The 25,012-nt window shown below is 39.0% G+C and overlaps 1 protein-coding gene across 1 annotated transcript in view; it reads right to left on the bottom strand.

Moving 5' to 3' along the window:
- Nucleotides 1-25,012, bottom strand: part of uba2 (ubiquitin-like modifier activating enzyme 2) — a 106,383-nt gene that overhangs the window by 62,221 nt on the left and 19,150 nt on the right. The window contains 6 exon segments of the mRNA XM_051932233.1: nt 1,687-1,754; nt 14,907-14,935; nt 14,937-14,976; nt 14,978-15,031; nt 18,751-18,832; nt 18,835-18,849. Coding sequence (XP_051788193.1) covers nt 1,687-1,754; nt 14,907-14,935; nt 14,937-14,976; nt 14,978-15,031; nt 18,751-18,832; nt 18,835-18,849 — 288 coding nt within the window.

Below are 25,012 nucleotides of genomic sequence, written 5' to 3' on the forward strand. Positions count from 1 at the left end.
TGCAAAACAAACATTTGTCTCTTTTTCAAAAAGTTTAAACTGTGCTCCATGACAAGACAGAGATGACAGTTCTGTCTCACAATTAAAAGAATGCAAACATATCTTCCTCTTCAAAGGAGTGCGCATCAGGAGCAGAGACTGTCAGAAAGAGAGAGAAAAGCAAACAAATCAATAGGGCTGTTTGGCTTGCGAAGCACCGCGGCACAAAGCTGTTGAAGGCGGCAGCTCACACCCCCTCCGTCAGGAGCAGGGAGGGAGAGAGGGAGTGAGAGAGAGAGAGAAAGAGAGAGAGAGAGAGAGAGAGAGAGAGAGAGACGGAGTTTGTTTTTCAGTCAAAAATCAATACGTGCCCTTCGAGCTTTTAAGTATGCGAAGCACCGTGCAGCATGTCGTTTCAGGAAGCAGCTGCACAAAAGATAGCAACGTGAAGATAATCTTTCAGCATTTTTAGACGAGCGTCCGTATCGTCTAGGTGTTCGAACAGCCCCCCTGCTCAATCCCCATACGTCAGGATCAGAGAAAGTCAGCGCAAGAGAGAGAGAGAGAAGAGTAAGCAATCTAGCTTCTCAGCCATCTGCCAATAGCGTCCCTTGTATGAAATCAACTGGGCAAACCACCTGAGGAAGCATGTACCAGAAATTAAAAGACCCATTGTCCGCAGAAACCCGCGAAGCAGCGAAAAAATCCGCGATATATATTTAAATATGCTTACATATAAAATCCGCGATGGAGTGAAGCAGCGAAAGGCGAAGCGCGATATAGCGAGGGATCACTGCATTATAGTATTAATTCAATATACACTTAACCGATTTTTTAATATAATACTGTTCAACTTAGTCTAGGTTTTTACTTATTTATGCAGAAAAAAAACCCAGGCAAAAACCATGTTATTTGCTTACAAACTACGTTGTATTCAAAATATTCTGTTTAATATAAATACCAGAACCTAGAAAATGTAAATAAGTGAAATAATAAGAGAAAACAACACATTAATAGTCTCCCAGAAGAAAGAGAAAACACACTTATGCAGGTGGCAAACATTTTACCCCACAATGTATTTGTGTGACTAAATACAATCACTATATAATATAAAATTACATTCTAAACTAGTTTACTGGTTAGGATGGCATGTCAACACACATGTGCCCAGACTAAGGAGATAACCCCAGATAAATGGGCTTTTCTTGTTAAAACAATTCTAACATTCTTAATGAATTACAGTACTTTGTCTACAGTTGTGTCCCTGGCAGTTATGTTAAAAAATAGCCCATGTCTTATTTTTAAATCAAACGGTCAGGGATTCATGTACAAATGGCTTGAGCAAACCACTGTATCTTTTATAAGTTGCACAGAGGAAAAACAAAACTTGAGGCTACAAGGCTTTTATAGACACTGAAGTATTCAATATCTCCTGTACTTGAAAAGTAAATTCAAGTAATTTGCCAAAGATGAAAGATGGCAGCTATTCAATTGGATTTAAAACTAAAATGTTCAATGTCCCATTTCCAGAAAATTGCTCCATTCCTCAACTTGAATAAGTCATTAAACTTGCTTAAAATGCTAAAAGAATATGCCTCTCCAAAATTAGTATTGTCTGAAGGAATTAATAATGATGCACGTGATCAAAGCTGCTCTAGCCAATTCTACGTCCATTTCTTCCACTTCAGATTTCACAAAAATACTTACAAGCTGCTTCAGGGTCTGCAGTGTCAGGCGATACTTCTTGATCTGCATCTTCTTCTCCAAAAAGTTGGCTAGACAAAGAATTGGGAGAAGAAGTTAACAATCAAAAAGTTTTAGTTTGTTTTGTTTTTGGATTGCTACAAAGAAACATTATTTAAAAGAACTATAATCTTAACTATATCAGATATTACAAAATTACACAAAAGAAAATGTGTTATGAACTAATAAATTAAAAATCAAAAGGCACACAATATATATTTATGAACTAATCGGGGCAGTTTGCAAAATATACAAAACTTTTCACCTTTTCAGAATAATGAAATTAGATTATTTAGACTCAACTATAGCAGAGAAAATACAAATTAAGCAGTATACAAACAGTTTATTTAAAACAACTGTCAAAAAAGCACTAAGAAATAGGTCGATGCTGTCAAAAGGAAATTAAGTTTTTTTCAGGTTGAAATTATTTCTTCATAATCATAGTATGCTATATTGCCTATACCAATATATGTTTCACACAATTATAAGGAGTTTTAGTTTTAACTGTATCTAATGATAGTTTACAACCTTTATACTTGCATGTGAATCATAAATCTATTAATAAAATGTTGGTGTTTCAGCTGTCTGACCTGGAGAAATAACAGAGCTACATTAAGATAGATAGGCAAACTCTTTAAATAACATAACTGTGTGGCACAAATTCTACAGCCTACAACAAACTTTTGCTGTTGGGCACACATGCATGCTTGCATAACAAAAACTTTGTTTTGATAAGTGACGGAAAGTGGAAAAACACACCCTGTTTGCAGAGAAGAGAATCTGTAATTTAATAACACTGACCAAATTAATGTAATATGTACACACTTTGCATTGATGCAAAGGGTCGGAAGAAGCAACACTTTTTGTAGACCTCAAGAGCAGCAACACTGACACACAGAGTGAGTGTCTGAAAAGTCTGTTTACAATCACTAAGTCATTCACCTGCAAATGCCTGTATGAAAAAGAAATCCATGAACGAAATTACAAATGCTATAATGCCAAGTCGCATATGCTTCATCAAAGCAGCACTCCCACAAAAGTATGAAGAATGCAGGTGAAAAGTTCACTCCGATATTATATCAATTGGCTATTTTGCAAGCAAAATGAAGTTAGGTTCAATCCACATACGTATATGAACCATTTACTGATTAAGCACTATATTAATAAAGTACAGAAAACTAGTAAACAAGAGTACAATTCACATACCTTGGGGTGTAAATGCTTTGTAAGGAGAAAGCAAATAGATTTTTCTTTCCAAAAATTCCTGGCCTCTGCAAAATATCACTTTAAATTCCTACATGGTAAAGTGTCTGCATTCTTACATGTGTATTTTGAGTGCTGCATTTGTAAACAGCATTCAAAGAAAACATGTTTTTTTCATGGTTTCTTTGTATCAATATATGTTTATTACAGTTGTGCTTCTATATTATTGCTTATTTTGTAGGTACTTACAAGTTTAGAAAGGAGAGAGATAAGAAAATAAACGGCTCCACACTTATCAGGACTTTTAAATAGTTTTTGTCGTTGATTGAAGATGACGAGTCGGAGACTCAGAAGGACGACAAACACACACCACAGAGTGATGCAACACAGAGTCTTAGACAGGAAATTGTAGAGGGGAAGAGCGTTTGTGGTTTAAAACAGAATTCAAAGAGCTCCAGTCCATACATAAAAACCAAGCCTTAAAAATGACTAAATATGACAATTTTTCAAGCCAAGAATGCTAGAGGTGGGAGAGTATGGGTTTGTTCAGTTATTTTAAAAGAAGAATGGCTAAGCATTTCACTTCACTGCTCCTCTCAATCTGCAGCAACCTTTCATCCCCTAGGATAGTTTCCTCTTAACTCATTTTTGTCAATGTAGTAACACATCATTTTTGTTTAGGGAACAATGCTATGCTTTATAGTACGACACCCCCCAGTGTATTGGCAAGGCTGGCACCAAGCCGGGCAGTGGGCGTCGGGGGAATTTTATTTGCAGGTGCGCAAAAAAAAAAAAAAAAAAACACACACAAAACAATGTCCTGATCAAAAACAGTGAAGAATATTACAGTGCTTCTTGCCGGTCCCAAAATGAATATAATCAAACACAAAAACTGTAGTCTTCCTAAATAATGAAACACAGTCAGGATGAAAATACACAAAACAAAGTCCAATAAATCCCAATATATATTTACAAGAAGAAAAAAAATCCTTATACAAAAGGACAAAAAGTGCACCACAAACCCAAACTATAAAATACCTCCACCACAACAATGCTACAACTAAGCAATATCTATACTTGTATACAAAAGAAGATGTATACAAATAAGGCACAAGCTGCTAAGATTGGTATACGGCAAAAACCGCTATACCAGCCACAGTCTCCACCCGTCTGAGTCCAAAGACAACCACTAGATGCAAAACTAACACATGCATGTAATAAATGAACAAAACCAAACGCTCCACATTTCTTATTTTATCCTATGAAAATGGCTATAGAGATGCTTGCCTTCTGGATGCATGCTCAGCCCACCGACAGAGCCACACCATGCGTACCTACCAAAGCCAAAAGTTTAAAATCTTTCTCTTTTTTCTCTGTATGTGTCCTATATTATATGAACTGTATTTGTGTTAGACAGAATATACTGATGTGCTCCAATTGACTGGAAAAGAAAGGAGAAAAAAAAAAAAAAAACAGGACTCACAAACAGGAGAAACATATGCAGCCCAATGCTATTGGCAAGCCCATGGACAAATGGCAATTGATGGCGCACTTCTGGAAAGTGTTAAATAATGGCCGTCTGTTGTAGGAAGAGGGAAATTCTATTTCCAGAGCTGAAAAACTGACATTTCAAGGGACAAGCTGTGGTATAGCGGGTCCACAGCTCATGTCATAAAGGCCAGTTTTTAAAATAATCGCCGCACTCGCGGTTTAGCGAGGGGGCGTGGTGGTGTGTGGCCGAGCGGTTCCCAGGGAGTTCGTGATGTGGGCGGTTCTCACTTAAGTGCACAGGTGAGGAGTTGTCCACATCCGTAATTGTTCCCGGGAGCTGCTGATTGCCACAGCTGTTCCATGTCCCTGTGATATACAGAAGTGCGAGGCAGCTAGTAAGGGAGGAAAAAAAAGAAAAAGACGGAGGTTGCAGGGAAGAAGGCAGGAAGCAGCAAGGAGAAAGCCAGTGTGTAAGAGAGAGAAGGAGAGCGAGCAAGCGCAGGCTCGCGCTGTATACAAGCAGCTGGGAGAGGCAAGCCCGAGTGGGGTGTTTGGCTGGCACGCAAGGGCCGACGGTAGTGGTCGCTCCTGCTGAGCACTTGTTTGGAGCAGGAGTGACCGGGAGAAGGTTGGCTCACCGCAGCAAAGGCAGCGGGAGTCGGGCACTTGGACTAGAAGCCCCAGTGTGAGCATCCTGGTCGCTTGGGAGAACAAGTTTCAGTCTAGGTGAGCAGAACCAGAGCCAGGGATCGGATAGGCCACCAGACCAGATCTGCGAAGAAGGTCAGCTGCAGGTAGGGCGACACTCCTGTTGCGAAGCCTGATGGGAGAAGCAGGGGAGCAGCCAGGTAAAAAGAAGGCACTGGGCTTTGTTTTAAAAGACTGCTTCCAGCCATTGTTTTAACCTCATTTTTTTTTTTTTTTTTAAAACCAAAGAGTTTTTCTATTAGATTTTAACCTCCACTTTTCACCTCTGTTTTTATTGGATTATTTATTTAAAGACTGGATACACTGCACTATTTGAACACTTTGTTTTTGATTGTTGTTGGTTTTGTTTTAAAATAAAAGCACTTTGCACCATACCCTTGCTTCATTGTTATTTGGTGTTTGTTAACACTAGAATTACCAGAGCCTACGGAAAAACCCGTAGATACATCCCACCTTAAATCGCTTCACTTCATCAGCGTCTTTTGTCCTGTAAATGTGTCGATAAGCAACAAACAGCCTGCCGTCACATCCCCCATCGGCGCACAGTTTTCTCAGCTCAAATCTGTTTACCTGCGTGTCAGTATCTTGAAGCTGTATAGTGTGAGAAGTCAAGCAAAATGACACCTTTTATAAATATTATATCGTTATTTGGAACACATACATTTTATGTGTGTTCCGTGTCTAAAACGATCTATGTAAACACATCGTTAAAACAAACGTTTTTCATGTTTTAGTAATAATTGACAAAATGTAGACATGAAGTATATAATGTGTAAAGCCTGAATTCCAAATATCAAAGAAACACTTTCACAAAAGGTACAAATATAACAGAACAAATGCGCTTTTATTCAAAATTATAACTTCAGAAAAACAACCTGCATTTACCAGCAACATTGACACGCAAAAATTGGTACGAGAGCTTCGGTGGCGCAACGGTATCAGCTGCTGACTTATAATCAAAGCTTCACGAGTTCGATCCCGGGCGAGTCCGTTTTGAGAAGTGAGCTGCTCGTATTCTTACTATTTTAGAATAAAAACACACATTTGACTCCAGTCTAACATCCGGTGTAATTTATGATACTTGTAAAGGTTAGCTTTTTTTTTTTTTCTATTCCATTATTCTCTCAGCCACGTTCACATTCCCAACTAGCCGCACCCCCCCCCCACCCCAAAATGCATTTGACACTGCTATTTTCACATAGACGCGCTATAACAGAGGTACACTCAACTCATGCCGATGATTCTACATCGGATCAAGAATGCACTTTGCCATCGCTGTACTTTGTATATGTACATGGGAAGCTCTGCACTCGTGACTTTTACGCTGTAGATCTGGCTCATACATACACAGGACGGTGCATGTGCCTAAACATTTACAGTGCATCCGGAATATATTCACAGCGCATCACTTTTTCCCACATTTTGTTATGTTACAGCCTCATTCCAAAATGGATTAAATTCATTTTTTTCCTCAGAATTCTACACACAACACCCCATAATGACAATGTGAAAAAACTTAAGATTTTTGCAAATTTATTAAAAATAAAAAATTGAGAAAGCACATGTACATAAGTATTCACAGCCTTTGCCATGAAGCTCAAAATTGAGCTCAGGTGCATCCTGTTTCCCCTGATCATCCTTAAGATGTTTCTGCAGCTTAATTGGGGTCCACATGTGGTAAATTCAGTTGATTGGACAGGATTTGGAAAGGCACACACCTGTCTATATAAGGTCCCAAAGCTGACAGTTCATGTCAGAGCACAAACCAAGCATGAAGTCAAAGGAATTGTCTGTAGACCTCCGAGACAGGATTGTCTCGAGGCACAAATCTGGGGGAAGGTAACAGAAAAATTCTGCTGCTCTGAAGGTCCCAATGAGTACAGTAGCCTCCATCATCCACAAGTGGAAAAAGTTCAAAACCACCAGGACTCTTCCTAAGCTGGCCGGCCATCTAAACTGAACGATCGGGGGAGAAGGGGCTTAGTCAGGGAGATGACCAAGAACCTGATGGTCACTCTGTCAGAGCTCCAGAGGTCCCTCTGTGGAGAGAGGAGAACCTTCCAGAAGGTACAACCATCTCTGCAGCAATCCACCAATCAGGACTGTATGGTAGAGTGGCCAGACGGAAGCCCACTCCTTAGTAAAAGGCACATGCAGCCCACCTGGAGTTTGCCAAAAGGCACCTGAAGGACTCTTAGACCATGACAAAGAACATTCTCTGGTCTGATGAGACAAAGATTGAACTCTTTTGGTGTGAATGCCAGGCGTCACGTTTGGAGGAAACCAGGCACCGCTCATCACCAGCCAATACCATCCCTACAGTGAAGCATGGTGGTGGCAGCATCATGCTCTGGGGATGTTTTTCAACGGCAGGAACTGGGAGACTAGTTGGGATAAAGAGAAAGATGACTGCAGCATTGTACAGAGACATCCTGGATGAAAACCTGCTCCAGAGCGCTCTTGACCTCAGACTGGGGTGACGGTTCATCTTTCAACAGGACGACAACCCTAAGCACACAGCCAAGATATCGAAGGAGTGGCTTCAGGACAACTCTGTGAATGTCCTTAAGTGGCCCAGCCAGAGCCCAGACTTGAATTCGATTGCACATCTCTGGAGAGATCTTAAAATGGCTGTGCACTGATGCTTCCCATCCAACCTGATGGAGCCTGAGAGGTGCTGCAAAGAGGAATGGACGAAACTGGCCAAGGATAGGTGTGCCAAGCTTGTGGCATCATATTCAAAAAGACTTGAGGCTGTAATTGCTGCCAAAGGTGCATCGACAAAGTATTGAGCAAAGATTATGAATACTTATGTACATGTATTTCTCAGTTTTTTTATTTTTAATAAATTTTAAAAACCTCAAGTAAACTTTTTTCACATTGTCATTGTGGGGTGATGTGTGTAGAATTCTGCGGAAAAAAATGAATTTAATCCATTTTGAATAAGGCTGTAACATAACAAAATTGTGGAAAAAGTGATGCGCTGTGAATACTTTCCGGATGCACTGTATATGTTACTTAAATAAAAGCCATATCCGATGTAGAACCGTTGTCATGTAAGTAAATAACTCAAGGTAAATAACATTCGATTTACCTTTATTTATTTATTTACTTACATCCTACAGCGTAAAGTCTCGAGTGCAGCGCTTCCCATGTACGTACATATACAAAATAAACGATGGCAAAAGTACATTCGTGATCCAATGTAGAACCCTCGTCATGTAAGTAAATAACTCAAGGTAAATAACATTAGCTCTGGCTTTTATGTAAGTAACATATAAATGTTAAATGTTTTGGGCACATGCACAGTCCTTTGTATGTAAGAGCCAGATATACAGCATAATGTCACAAGTGAACTGCAGAGCTTCCTCTGTTTGATCGTCAAAGGCATGCTCACAAATTACACATGTAATGTCATGAAAAATACCTGCTGACACTTTAGTATGAGTGCAATGATACGAGAATGCATTAGACTTTTTTTGGGCACATACACCACACTAGTGTTTAGATCTGGAAGGTGTAGCGTTGGCGAAATAAATAAACATGCCAGCTACTGCGCGTCTTTATGTGATCCAAATAAATAACATTCAAGCTATAGCTCGTCTTAATGTGAAAACAGCAGTGTCAGATGGGGAGGGGGGATAGAGTGGCATCGTGAACGCGACAGAATGAAACTGAATAAAAAAAAAAACAAAACAAAGCTAACCTTTACAAGTATCACACATTTACACCGGCTGTTACCGACTGACTGAGTGCATTTGTTCTGTTATATTTGTACCTTTTGTGAAAGTGTTTCTTTGATATTTGGACTTCAGGCTTCACACATGATAAACTTCCTGTCTACATTTTTTCAATTATTACTAAAACATGAAAAACGTTTCTGTTTTAAACGATGTGTTTACATAAATCGTTGTAGACACGGAACACACATGAAATGCATGTGTTTCCAAATAACGATATAGTATTTATAAAAGGAGTCATTTTGCTTGACTTCTCACTCTATACAACTCCAAGCAACTGACACGCAGGTAAACAGATTTGAGCTGAGAAAACTGCGGTGGTGGGGGGATGTGATAGTAGGCTGCTTGCTGCTTATCAACACATTTACAGGACAAAAGACGCTGATGGAGAAGTGTGAAGAGATTTAAGGTGGGACGGATCTACGAGTTTTTTCGTAGGCTCTGGTAATTCTAGTGTTAATTGGTGTTTTCAAAGGATACAAAGTAGAAGAGGCTTTAAGCGTACTATGAAAAAAACAAGTACTTCTGGTTGTTTACAATTGGTTTGTACATTAATTCACTAATTACATGAAAACTATCCATGACAGCCTCTGTGAGCAGACAAACAGAAAACATATACTTACCTCAAAAAAAACAATATCAAGAATATGAAATAAAATTCGTTACTTACAGTTTGCATTTGTTATCTTAAGTATTGTGGTGTAGCGGTTCCACAGCTCAAGTCAAAAAGGACACTTTTTAAATAAATAATCGCTGCCTTCGCAGTTTAGAGAGGGGGGCATGGTAGTGTGGCAGGAGCGGTTGCCGGGTGAATTTGTGATGCGGGCGGTCCTCGCTTAAGTGCATAGGTGAGGAGTCGTCTGCATCTGTAACCGATGCCAGGAGCTGCCTAATTGCCACACCTGATCCACATCCCCGTGATAAATAATAGAAGCGCGAGGCAGCTAGGAGAGGAAGGAAAGAAAGAAAGAAAAAAAGAACGTGAAGGGAGGTTAATGGGAGAAGGAAGCAGGGAGGAGAAAGCCGGTGCATGAACAAGCGAAGGTGCAGCTAATCAGTGAGCCTGGGTGTTTGGAAGGCACCCTGGGAGCAGGTGGTAGTGGTCGCTCCCGCTGAGCATTATTGAGGAGCGGGAGTGACCGGAAGGAGGATGACTCATTGCATAAGGCCGAAAAGGCAGCGGGAGTCGGGACTTGGGAAATGAACCCCCCCCCCCCTCCCAGCGTGATTGCCCTGGTCGCTGGGGTGCCCAAGTTACGGTCTGGTGAAGCCTACCGGAGCCAGGGATCAGAATGGCGAACAGACAAGCAGATGAAGGCAATAAGAAGGTCAGCTGCAGGTAGGGTAGCTCCCCTGGTGCACAGCGTGGATGGGAGAAGCAGGGGAGTCACCAGTAGGAATGCACCAGGCTGATTTTAAAAAGACTGCTTCCGGCCATTGTTTTAACCTCATTGTTTTTAAAGGATTTCTTCTATCGTGTTTTAACCTCCAACTTTCACTTGTTTTTATTGGATTATTTATTTGAAGATTTAAGAGGCACTGCACTATTTATTTGGATACTGTTTGGTTTTATTGATTTTTTTTTTTTAAATAAAAGCACTTTTGCACATTTTGCACCATCCCCTTGCTTCACTGTTGTGCTTCACTGTCCAGCTCATCGGTGACATTACCAACGGTGTAGGGTTTGAAGGGCTCCCAGAAGGAAGACGGGAGCGTGGAGCAGAACCCGCATTGTCACAAGTATGCTTCAGAAAAACAGAAGGCATACTTTCTCAAATCAAAACTTTTGCCACCACAAAGTGGATGTATTGGGTAAGTTATGAGACTTTTGTTTTCAGATAAGGAGTGGTGTCCCTTGAATCCTATCCTTCAATCCTATTTTACACCACAACAGCAAACACTACATACATACATACATATACACATATATATATATATATATATACACACATATATATATATATATATATATACACAGTAATCCCTCGCTGTATCGCGCTTCGCCTTTCGCGGCTTCTATATGTAAGCATATTTAAATATATATCCCGGATTTTTTGCTGGTTCGCGGATTTCTGCGGACAATGGGTCTTTTAATTTCTGGTACATTGCTTCCTCAGTTGGTTTGCCCAGTTGATTTCATACAAGGGACGCTATTGGCAGATGGCTGAGAAGCTACCCAACTTACTTTTCTCTTCTCTCTTGCGCTGACTTTCTCTGATCCTGACGTAGGGGGATTGAGCAGGGGGGGCTGTTCGCACACCTAGACGAACGGACGCTCGTCTAAAAATGCTGAAAGATTATCTTCACGTTGCTATCTTTTGTGCAGCTGCTTCCTGAAACGACATGCTGCACGGTGCTTTGCATACTTAAAAGCTCGAAGGGCACGTATTGATTTGTGCTTGAAAAACAAATTCTGTCTCTCTCTCTCTTTGTCTGCTCCTGACAGAGGGGGTGTGAGCTGCCGCCTTCAACAGCTTTGTGCCGCGGTGCTTCGCATACTTAAAAGCCAAACAGCCCTATTGATTTGTTTGCTTTTTTCTCTATCTCTGTGACAGTCACTGCTCCTGACACGCACTCCTTTGAAGAGGAAGATATGTTTGCATTCTTTTAATTGTGAGACGGAGCTGTCTTCTCTGTCTTGTCATGGAGCACAGTTTAAACTTTTGAAAAATAGACAAATGTTTGTTTGCAGTGTTTGAATAATGTTTCTGTCTCTCTACAACCTCCTGTGTTTCTGCGCAAATCTGTGACCCAAGCATGACAATATAAAAATAACCATATAAACATATGGTTTCTACTTCGCGGATTTTCTTATTTCGCGGGTGGCTCTGGAACGCAACCCCCGCGATGGAGGGATTACTGTATACACACATATACATATACACACATATGTGTGGTATATGTATGTGTGTGTATATGTATATGTGTGTATATGTATATACATATACACACATACATATATATGTGTGTATATATTATATATAGTGTGTGTATACACACACGAAAAAATGCTATAAACAAAGAATGCTTTCAAAAATGGAAGTGTTATTCATTTTCATCAATCAACAAAATGCAGTGAATGAACAAAAGACAAATCTAAATCAAATCACTATTTGGTGTGACCACCCTTTGCCTTCAAAAACAGCATCAATTCTTCTAGGTACACTTGCACACAGTTTTTGAAGGAACTCGGCTGGTAGGTTGTTTCCAAACATCTTGGAGAACTAACCACAGATCTTCTGTGGATGTAGGCTTCCTCACATCCTTCTGTCTCTTCATTGTAATCCCAGACACACTCAATGTTGAGATCAGGGATCTGTGGGGGGCCATACCATCACTTCCAGGACTTCTTGTTCTTCTTTACGCTGAAGATAGTTCTTAATGACTTTGGCTGTATGTTTGGGGTTGTTGTCCTGCTGCAGAATAAATTTTGGGGCCAATCATGCTCCTCCCTGATGGTATTGCATGATGGATAAGTATCTGCCTGTATTTCTCAGCATTGAGAACACCATTAATCCTGACCAACATCTCAACTCCATTTGCAGAAATGCAGACCCAAACGTTTCAAGGGAACCTCCACCATGCTTCACTGTTGCCTGCAGACACTCATTATTGTACCGCTCTCTCCAGCCCTTCGACGAACAAACTGCCTTCTGCTACAGCCAAATAATTTCAAATTTTGACTCATCAGTCCAGAGCACCTGCCTGTCATTTTTCTGCACTCCAGTTCCTATGTTTTTGTGCATACTTGAGTCGCTTAGCCTTGTTTCCACGTCCGGAGGTATGGCTTTTTGGCTGCAACTCTTCTATGAAGACAACTTCTGGCCAGACTTCTCCGGACAGTAGATGCTGTTACCTGGGTCCCACTGGTTTTCTGCCAGTTCTGAGCTGATGGCACTGCTGGACATCTCCGATTTCGAAGGGTAATAAGCTTGATGTGTCTTTCATGTGCTGCACTAAGTTTCCTTGGCCGACCACTGTGTCTAAGAATCCTCAGTGTTGCCCGTTTCTTTGTGCTTCTTCAAAAGAGCTTGAACAGCACATCTTCAAACCCCAGTCTGCTTTGAAATCTTTGTCTGGGAGAGACCTTGCTGATGCAGTATACCTACCTTGTGTCATGTTGCTGTGCTCAATCTTGCCGTGACATGAAACGGTCTTCCACAACCTCATCTTGGTAGCAGAGTTTGGCTGTTCCTCACCCAGTTTTAAGCCTCCTACACAGCTGTTTCTGTTTCAGTTAATGACTGTGTTTCAACCTACGTGTGACATTGATGATCATTAGCACCTGTTTGGTATAATTGGTTATCATACACCTGACTAGAATCCAACAAAATCCCCGACTTTGTGCAAGTGTACCTATAAGAATTGATGCTGGTTGAAGGCAAAAGGTAGTAACACCAAATATTGATTTGATTTAGATTTTCTTTTGTTCGCTCACTTTGCATTTTTGTAAATTGATAACAATAATCATTTATATTTCTAAAAGCATTCTTGTTTACAGCATTTTTTAACACCTGCCTAAAACTTTTGCACAGTACTATACATACATACATATACAAATTCACTTTAGAGCACAACCTTGTGTCAAATTAATATACACCATAATTTTGAAGAAATTACATTAATTTGGAAAATACATATATTTGAAGCATTCATTTTTTGTGCAAGCTTGTGCAATCCTTGCAGCTTTGATTACAAAAAATATGATAAATATGAGCTTTACCAAAAATCAAGATGGGCCAAAGTTTAGTTTCAAAACAAACTGGAAAATAAAATGAGCATGGACTACAAAATGAAATATGTTTGACAACTCCATGCTTCCACTTAAAACTAAATGAATACTACACTAGTTTTTATGTAGAAAACAAGATGAAGCAGTAGTCTGAATAGAAATAACCATGTCGTTGTCTTCGAGTCACATTCTCAAGACACAGAAAGAAAAGCTTCTGAGAGCCTGATCTCCTTTCTACACAAAGGCTTAAGTCCTGTTCTAGTTATCTGGCTTGTATTTTAGCAAAAATTTGCAATTTCTCACTTAATCAGGAAAAGGGTATACTCTACTTTAAAACTGCCACTATAATGCCTTTTGTAAAGAAAGGGAAAAATAAATTTATACTTTATAAAGTTTCAGACTGAAGATCAACATCCTAAAGTCAAAGGAACATTTACAGCCAACAGCCGCTTAATCACCAAATTCCATAGTATAATTATTAAATACTAAAATCTAATTCAGTTTTTCTAGATTTGCATTTCAAAGCCCCACAGTTTTCCAGTGATCAACAACTTATTGACCACAAAGCAAGAGTAATAGCAAGCTGCCTGACAGCACTGATGCAGCAGAAGTAGCAAATATCACCACCAAGAAAGAATGTAAAGATTGCAATGCTACAGCAGGACTTTCCAAGCTGACATCAAAGTGAATTTATAACGGATCTATGGGGTGACCGACATCAGCTGAACTAGAGGGGGAAAATATATTGAGCAAGTCAAAGAGGAAACAATCACAACATGCAAAAAGAGGCAGAGCAGGAAGGAACAGCAATGAAGTAAATATTTTGTATTTTAAGGAGCAAAAAAGTTTCATATAAGGGTATTTTTGCCCTTCGTCATTGGTTACTTCCAATTTTGGTAAGGAATACACAAAAACAAATGAGCAGAAATAAGGAAAATATTTACCATATATAAAAAGCAACAGAACAAAGCTGAAAAAAATTGCATATGAAATGTTATACTAATGTAATACAAACATTCTAGGATCTTGGGTTTAACACCATGAGATGTAAAAAAGTAAACCAGTTTATGGACAGAAAATTTACAACATCAAAAGGGATTTAAAAATAAAGATTTTAAACTTCTGAATTAGTTCTCTATACTTAGCTTTCCTTTTCATTTCCATGTGCCATCAAAAGTTACCTACTCACTCATCTATAATATTTAGTAGTGAAAGGATGTTTTTTTCTCTTTCACCCAACCTATACTTGAAAGACAAATAAAACATGGAAATGTTCTAAGCTTAGAACATTAATTTTTGTGTTTTCTTACTTAAATAGATACTTTGCCCATACAATGCAGGTGGATTGGTTCAGAAGGCGTGTTTCGAATGGTACAGCCTGAAAGGTTTTCTGAGTTGGTTTGGTTGACACTCATAGCATTCAGTTACTCCCTGTAAGATTAAAAAATTAAAAAAAAACAAAAAAAACAACATGTATAGAAATGTTAAAGACATTCACAATTGAAGACAGCATTACAGTTGAATAAAACAAATGTACTGTAAGGTGGAAAGTCCCTTTCCTTATTACCACATGACAACATTTAGCAGTACAGGAGTAATTGTGCAAACTGTTAGAATAATGCAGAGCAAGAGGAATACATTTATTACCTAAACCTGTAATCAACACATTAAGTATTTAAGCCTACTGGGAGTATTAGTGAGAAGAAAAAAGAAAACTTTTGTCTTAAAGCTCTGGGGCCTCATGTATAAAACTTTTTTTTACATTTAGAAATGAGCAGAAGCAATTTCTGACTCCAAAAGTAGGGACTTCTATAACACGAACTTGGTGTGAAAAATATCTTGGATACCAACCGTTTGTGGGCCTTCCTTAAGTCCTATGCAAACTTTTTTGGGGTTGGCATTTTAGTGACTCCAAGTAGCAAGGCAATTAAGTGAACAGAAAATAAAATTTAATTGTGCATTTCAATAATGTGTCAGTTTCATTTGATGGCAGGTCCGTCATTTTCTAATCCCTCGTTCTAAACTGTATGAAACAGGGATCCCATGATTCCTGCGTGATGGCCTCTGGTATTGTAGGTTCCAATTCAGGAACATAACTCCAAGAGGATGATTTCAAGGACGCCTAAAATCAACTTATAAGCCAGTCATCATCACAAAAAAAGGATACAACATTAACAGTATTTAAATGAGAGAAAATGTGTTTCGTTACGTTTGTCCACGTACAGGTATATAGATTGTGATAAATACGCTCTCTCATTTTAAGAAGGTTAGGAAACAGTACACATAGCGTAACCTTTGGGGGCGACTCAGCAAATTATTTGAAAATTGAAGACATTTTCTGTTATTTATTTGCTTCTCTTGATGTAACAGGTGTAACATCTTTGTTTTTTTCAATGTTTTGGTCACAGGTGTGATGCGTTTTAAAATTTGTTCAGATAGCCAAGCAACATACGCTGCAGGCCCGCCTACTGTTACAATCACTCATGCTTAATACTGAGAATCTGTTGCCAAAAGGAGTGGCTTTTTGGGGGTGTTAGAGACAAATACCATATATAACATATTCTAGCCAAAATAACCTCTCTCAAGATAAATATGAAAAACCTGTAAATCTGTAACTGAAATTGCAAAGGGTATTTATCTACCCATTTTAAAGGCTGGCAACATGGCAAGTGACAGCTGCAATCAGCATGACATATTATAGATATTCATTGATCCATCCATTCTCTAAACCTGCTTATCCAGAGCAAGGGGGTAGCTGGCATCCTAGCAAGCAATAAGCACAACTAGGAATAATATCCTGATATATGCAAGCACATTACAGGATGAACCTACTGCACATATTCACATTATTAGAGGATGACTTTAGCCATCACCAGTTCACCTAACCTGCATGCCTTTGGGACAATGGGGGTATCCGGAATAAACTCACAAAGACCCATGTACAAACTCCACAGAGGGGATCCCGGATGTAATCCTCTCCCCACCTCCTTTATAATGAAATGACAGCACTACTCTAGAGGTCGCTATGCACCTAATTCATTAATTCACTTACTCATTAATGCCCTTAAAAATTGAGGAAAAAATATTTATTTGAGACTTACTATTTTAGTAACATGGTGCATATGTTGGTTGGGAGCAGGACAACAGATCTTTCCTTAAACTCTATCAAATGTCAGTATGACCTCAAGTTCTTATTCCCTGAAGTTTTGTTTTCTGTGTTCTCCATGGTTTGAAAGAGGAAGATGCAACTCAGGAAATACAGCCAAATTTATATGGTGATTACGGAAGGAACACTCAATGTGTGTGTTTTTAAACCATACATGGGTTACTGCGAGCAGGAAACAGATGGTGGCTAACAGCATGTGCACAACAGCATAATTGTTGATTTGATGTGTGTGGCACATGGCACACATACGGTTTTATAAATCCTATATGTTTCGTGCTTAAGCTTTGTTTACCTTTCTAGCATAATCAAATTTTGGAATGGAATCTAAGCAATATTTTATACATAAGGGCTCCTGCTCTCCTGCACCTACTGTATTAGATCACATTACAGAACTCCACAATAAAAATAAAAAACCAGAAAAAAAAAGAAAAAAGACTTTGACTCTAGAATCTCTGAAGAGCCTACGATAAAAACTTGTAATCCTGGTCACTTTAAATTCCTTTGCACCTCTCCACTGGCATCTTTTGTTTTGCATATGTGTCCGATCAGTATCCGGCAGTCTGCTATCCATCCTCCAACCAACGCAGCTTGTCATACACAAAGTTCTCCCATGCTCAAATCTGTTTATCTGGGTGTGAGGTGCCTTGAATTGTATAGGTTATAATATATTGTTATTTTGGAAGCACATGCATTTAACTCGTGTTCCGGGTCTACAACAATCTGTGTAAAGAGTAGGACGACTGGAAATGCCTGAACACCTGTAACTAGAACAGAAACTTTTTCAAGTTCTGCTAATAATTGGCCAAATGCTGACGTGAAGTGTATATGTGTGAAGACTGAAGTCCAAATATCAAATAAACACTTTCACAAAAGACACAGATATAACAAATGTGCTTTTTTTTCAAGAATTTAACCAAAGTAAAAGAAACTGGGATAGGGTACAAAACGCTCACCCACATATATGTCTGCTTGGCTGGTGAAGAGGTAAGAACTGCTGTCTCCAAGTCGAGAGGTGGCGGGTTCGATCGCGGAGGTTTTACACATTAACTGTTTTAAACAGTGAGCAGCTATTTATTACTACTACTATAGAATAAAAACATACATTTCATTTATTTGAGTCTGTAACAGCTGGTGTAAATTTATGGTACTTGTAAAATGTAGCGTTTTGTTTCATTATTCACTTTATTCTCTCAGTCACATTCACTCTCCCCCCAGTCTGACACGGTTAGTTTTCAAATAAAGACGTGCTAAAACAGAGGTGAGCTCAGATGAGGATGAGGTTTCTACATTGGAGAAATAGAGAACTGAAGCCCTTCCCTCAAGAAACATCCACTCACACAACACAGCTGCACCAGGCATAAAGACGAAAGATGACACCGTTTGGATGCAGCAAGAGGTCAGGCGTCATCCTGCCAGTGAATCTGCCACATGCATGTCCTTCAACGAAACAGCAGGGCTTACAGTGCTCGCCAAGGTATCGTGCATACAGAAAATAAATGAATGGCAAAAAAGCTATTAAAATGCTTTAATTTAGAGGGCAAGGTGTTTTCATTGAGTCAAAGAACTTTGGCATAGAACATTATGCACAGAGGCCTATGACACAAACCACTATAAATACCACCTGTTTCTGGCATTCTGAGATGGCTATATCTGGATAACATATTTAATAATTAAGCACAGAATAAAAAAACAAAAAAAAACACAAGAATACCATGTTTAAATCTGAGAGGAATTTATCAAAACTGCAAATTCAGTTGACAAATGACAAATTCTGCAATAGTAAATACAATAATAGCTTTATTTATAGGAGAAAATGTTATAATGCTTTTTAAAAAATATAAAAAATTGTGCAATCATTCTAATGTAACACATTTAACATGATTGGATGGTTTTAAAACACAAGTAGTTTAACCAGAAAAAATAAGTGTGAAAAGTATTCTAGCATTAAGAAGGAGAACAGCAGTAACAATGACAAAAGTCTTCCATACCTTTTGATAACAGTGACTTGTCCCAGGTAACCTGCTGTCCCACTCTCTATTAAAGGAATATCAGCAGCTAGGCACATTCGGTCACATGGTTTCGAGCCGCTGAAGAAGAGATTAATCATATATAATGAATGTGGTAAAAGGAAAGAATGATATTTAATTGCTTCCAATTTAAGACACACTTTTTCATAGGTTTCCCAACATAAAATTCAGGTTTATCTTAAAATTTGAGTAATTTATTGTCACACTGCAAAACTCTTTAAAATCATACTGCTTTGGCAGGGGTGACAACCGAGTGTAAATCAAAAACAAAAAAAATGCTTGAAATGCTCAAAACTTGACCTCCTGTTTGCTAAAAGTGTGTTTCCATCAAAAACCGAAAAAGAAAAAAAAAAGGTTTTGGTATAGTATAGCAATTACAAATTTTTTGGACAATATTTACCAAAAGAAAGATGGCTTCTCAATACTCCATTCTCTTGGTTAACAAGGAAGCAAATGATTAAGTGAAATCACCACTTTTATGGAGTAAGGTTATCATCTGACCCATTGACTGACTGAGTTATGAATGTTTCATATTAGAAACATGTGAATTAAATCTGTTAGATAAATGTACATTCCTTTATGACTTTCATACATTTGGCCAGCTTGTTAAATTTTCCATTAAACAAGCAAAGCCTGTTAAAATACCTTGCCTTCCAATACCAATGTTTTTTTTAAACCTTTAAAATGTTTTTTTTTTTTTTAACCTTTAGGTTACTCATACAGTCCACTTTACTCTTCACACAGCAACGAAACATGGATGTTCAATAAGCACAAAATGATATCTGTTGCTTTTGTTCCCTACTATATTGAATGTCTTCCTCTTATTTAGTTCAGGGTTCATACACTTCAGTACCTTTTTATAGGTTCCAGATGTTTTATGTCTTTTCTACTACCAACCAGCACAGGAATCCAGAACCAATTTACACTGCATTTCTGAGAATCCACCGCAAAATTACATGAACATAATAAGAACCCATATGAACTCAAACACATCACGTATCTTAAATCACTGATCGCTTACAAAAAGAAATGAAAAAAGCATGTTTTGTTCGAGTGTAGTTTACAAACAACGCCTTAAAGTGCAGGTAAAAATACAGAAACTTAACTGTGTTGCTGTGCTAGCGACCCAATAACTATTAGGCAAATAATCAAAAATAAATAAATAAATAAAATAATGTTGGCATATTTTAAGTAGTATCTTCTTGTGGATAAAAAGTACAAGGTATACCTTGGAAAGGCTGTCTGCACACACTGTGTTACTCTCTATGATCTCAATATTAGGAAACATTTTCTGAAAAATGGTTACCCCACATCTTTGCCCTTACCCATATAAGTAATGCTTTCAAATCATACTTAATACCCAGAAGAATTCAGACATTCACTTTAAGTCACTTAAGTATCATTAGTCTGACTATAGTTTTCATTAGTGCACTACTGCCAGCTAATCCACTGGCACTTGATCAGCTGACATGTCCATCAGTCAGATGTGAAGACAGCCCCACAAATGATCCAACCGAATTCTTAACAGAATTACTGGCATCCTTACTTGTCTTCAGTTCACAATGTTTGCTTCCTTTATATGGTTTTTCAAAGCAGATTAACCCCCAATGTCAAATTTCTCATACAATAATGGTACCTTCTTTATGAAACCAATCTTTATAGTCAGCATTTTCCAACCATTTCAAGTTCAACATGCACTTAGACATTTTTGACTGTGCAAAAAAAACAAAAAAAAAATACAGCAAACATCTACTATGCACAGTGTAATTTACCTTGCTAACTATTTATCACTTAATGCTAACTTAAGACTAATAATTTGATGTGCATCATAACTGCTACTACATCTCTATAGAACTTTTGTGCACACTTGCATAGAGACAACACAAGGTGATACTAATGCACAAGATCTTTAAAACATGATATTAATGTGAGTTGTGGGTGTTTTGTTGTCAAAATATTGGATGTTTTATCTCATGATGGTATGTAATTACTGGAACTCGCTTTCACATTTTACATGACTTTTAGGTGTCATTTAATTTTTTTTCTTTTAAGAATTTAATGGACTTTTTAGTGCTAGATTTTGGCTGATTAATTATTAACTTTCCAGGATCTGCACAAATAAAGTTTCTTAAATTCATTACTGTTGCACACATAGGCTTACAGATCTTGACATATTTGTGATTTTTCTGAGGGAAGTAAAAAAAAAAAAAAAAGTGATTAGGTGGACCCCAGACACATCACTATATTACAACACTTCAAAAGAGCAGTCTTTTTATTCAACTATCACACTAATTTTGGCACAAGTCACAAAACAAGCAACTAAATGTACTAGATTATCACACTGTAATGACTATTTTTCCTATTGAAGTGCTCTGCTGCTTGTAATTCTTCCTACAAAGTAACATGAAAAATACATCCTTTAAAGAACAACATATGAACTAAGAAAAAGTGAGATTTATAAACATGAACTTAGTTCCACCAGATTAATCAATGTTCACTAAGTTATACAGCCAAAAATACAAAGAGCCTCTCCTGTATATGAATTGTGAATATGTCTAGTCTGATAGGTGAAAAACTGGAAAATGTCACAATGGAATCACACTACTAGTATTTGTTAGAAACAAATCTGAATGAAAACAAAAATATTATGTCTTTGATCTTTTTACATGAACAAGTTTTAATTTAACATTTAAAACAGGATAAATTACGTTGTTTTTTTTTTTTTTTTTTAAATGATCCCAAAGCAAGGATACATCTGGCATTTGTCACCCTCTCTTAAGTAAGAGTGTACACACAACACACGGAGTAGAAGTTTCTAAATGTTAAACTGATGTTTATAAAGATAATAAGGCAATATAGTCTGCATTGACTTAAATATGAAGAATAAACTTTACGGACAGCAACGTTATAGTTATATTATGCACTCTGATCAGATAATTATGCAAGTAATTTTTAGGGGATTAATGAATGAATAAATGAATCAGTGCACATGTATATCCTGGGAGATATGTACATTAATGAAATTAATTGAACTAAAATGTATTCATCTACATAAACTGGATTATTATTGATGAACAACCAGGATTGTGCTTGCCATAAGCTTATCCAGCTTTAATTTTTTTTTTTTTTTTATACCAGTTTGATTTACAATGGGTGAAAGAGTACCAGTGAATTTGACTGAATGTCTACTGGAATGTTAAAATTTGCATTTCTTCCAGACTCGCACTTGTCAAGAGACTGACTAACCTTTCACATTAGTAGATTCTGAAGATAAAAGTAGAAGAGCACAGAGTAGAATAAGCCAAGACAAATAGACTTGAAAACAATACGAGCAACCATCACAAAAGTAGCATATAAATTTGTTTTAATAAAACAAAATCACACCAATCAGAAGTCAATGTTCTAAAATGTTGACATTTAATTTTCCTGAATAAAAAGTTGTTTAGGAGCCAACAAATCTGGCTTTTACTCACAAGCTGGGCCAAATGACTTGATTCACTGAAAAAATATCAGCAAGCTCTTCAATAGTCTAAGCTCTCTTACTTAGACTGTGTAAACAAACAGCAGACCTTCAGAATTTGTCTGACACATGTGTAACACATACATGTTTTGTGGTGTCACACATGTGCGAATAGGAGACAGCTAAAGGACCCGAGTAAATGTAATACTACACCAGACCAGGGAGTGGCAGAGTGTGCTGTCTCTGTTTCTTGCAGACCATTCCCGGGAAATCTCACCAGGTCCCGGCACTTCTGATGACGTCACTTCCGGCTCCGGCATAGATGACATCATTTCCCTTCCCCAGCCCTTAAAACCGCCACGTTACCTCCAAGTATTCAGTTTCTGTTTTGGACTCAGTCTTGTGAACATCTCTCTTGAATTATTTCAAACTTTTGCAGCTGGGATATAATATACGGGGTGGCTGCCCCAAACCTTTATAATGTCTGGAGACAAATTCTTCTCACAGTGGCATAGCTGGCAGGATTTTGGTTCCCTGAAGAAAATGGGACAGGACCAAAGAAATAACCAGGTCAGAAAGTACTGGGGCAGAGTTTCCGGGTGTCAGGAGTAACTTGGTGCAGGCTCCGCTTCCTAAATATGAAACCGGGCTAATATTTTCTCAAAGGAAGAATATGGATGAGACTTAGATGTGCATTGGTTCCTATGGAGGAAATGAAAAGGGCTCACTATGTTCTCTCGGAGGAGAGAGCTGAGCCGCCCATTGGGGTTACGATCCCAGATAAATATGGGCTTTCCCCAGGCCAGCAGGTAGAAACCTTAAAAAACTGGGAGTTAGATCCCGAGAGATCTATCAGGGAACAGGCAGAAGCTCTCTGGGAACAGCTAGCTCATTTGCTAAGGCCATTTGAACTGTCCTCCTTCCAAATAGTGCAGCAGGTAGCCTGCCTATTTCTATTAAAAGGACTCCCCAAAACATTTGTCCAGCCGGTCTGGGGAGAATTCCACAAAATGGAGGAGCTTATAAAGCTCCTAGAAACATCTAAGCCAGCCTTGCAATCCAGGGGAGCAGAATGGTCCTCTAGTGGATAGCCTGTTCCAAAGTTCCCAGGCCACAGGGCATGCAACCTGCCAGGGGACAAGGAGGGATGCAGGTGGAATGGGAGAGGCGGTTTATGTGCACCTGTCAACTCCCTTTCGTTAGCACATACAGGAGTAGTAATAGTTAATGGATATAAAGTCAAAGCACTCCTTGATTCTGGCAGCAACATTTCCATTGTGGCTCACCAATATGTATTACCGCGACAGTGGATAAAAATAAAGACCAGTATTACCTGTGTACATGGCGAAACCCATAAATAGAAAACCGCCCGATGTTTCATCAGCTATGGAGGATCACTGAAAAAAATCCCCATGGCGGTCCTACCGAGTCCATCTTTCGCTGTGATTCTGGGACGGGACTGGTCAAACAGTAAAAGTAGTATACTAATTACTACTCCCGGAAAAAACTTAGGCCTAGCTATAGACAGGGATGACTCGACTTCAGCTGCCTCCACGCCATGTAAACAGCCGGCGGAGAGAGATACAGTCCAAGAGGTAGACAGGGAGGTTCCTAGGCCGTCGCAGGCGAACACGTCATCACCCCGCACCTCGACGAGCCGGGAGGAATCCACGCCCCTTGAGGTCAGACCGGACCCTCTCTCTGAAATGCACTTTCAGTTCAGAGAAATGCCAGCTTTTTTCATAAGGGAGCAGTGGAATGAGGACTCCCTGAAACATGAAAAAAATGCAGCAGTACTTGTCAATGGCCAATGCAATCATCAGCCCATGTCACAGGGTCCTCACTCTGCGATAGAAAACAACCTATTATATCGAATAGCTGAGCATGAGGGGGAGATGAGAAAGCTGTTGTTAATCCCACGAATTTACCGGCGACAAGTCTGTGAATTAGCACATGCCCACCTCCTAGGAGGCCATTTGAGCACCGAAAAAACACCAGAGCTGATTAAGCTCAGATTTATTTGGCCGGGAATTAATGAGGAGGTTCACCGTTTTTACGTCTCATGTCCAAACTGTCAATTACGGCAAATTCCTAGAAGGGACCAAGCTCCTCTCGTTCCCCTTCCCCTGATTGATGTTCCCTTTGAGAGAAGTGGGGTCGACATTGTGGGACCCTTAGAGCCCTCAGCCCGAGGACATAAATATATATTAGTCCTTGTTGATTATGCTACTCGATATCCTGAGGCTGTTCCTCTGCACTCAGCCACGTCGAATGTAATTGCATGGGAACTTGTAGGGGTCTTTGCGCGTGTTAGCATCCCTAAAGAAGTCCTTACGGATCAAGAGACGCCATTCACCTCGGAGACGTTCAGGGAAGTTGCCAAGCTACTTAAAAACCGCGGTGTATCATCCTCAAACCGACAGTCTAGTGGAGAGATTTAATCAGTCTCTCAAGCAAATACTTCGCAAGGTGGTCAGAGAGGACGGGAGGAACTGGGATCAGCTCCTCCCCCTCGTACTCTTTGCCTATCGGGAAGTCCCACAAGCCTCTATGGGGTTTTCGCGTTTTGAATTATTATATGGACGACAACCTTGGAGATTATTGGATATTTTGAAAGAAGGATGGGAAGGAGAGGCCCTTCCCTCTAACAATATATTGGAGTGTATCATGCAGTTATGCAATCGATTTGGAAAAATTCAACCTGCTCTAAACTATCACTTAGAAAAAGCGCAAACAGCACAGGCCCATTATTATGATCGTGGT

Source organism: Erpetoichthys calabaricus, chromosome 9 (genome assembly GCF_900747795.2).
Source record: "Erpetoichthys calabaricus chromosome 9, fErpCal1.3, whole genome shotgun sequence".
NCBI classification, from domain to species: Eukaryota; Metazoa; Chordata; class Cladistia; order Polypteriformes; family Polypteridae; genus Erpetoichthys; species Erpetoichthys calabaricus.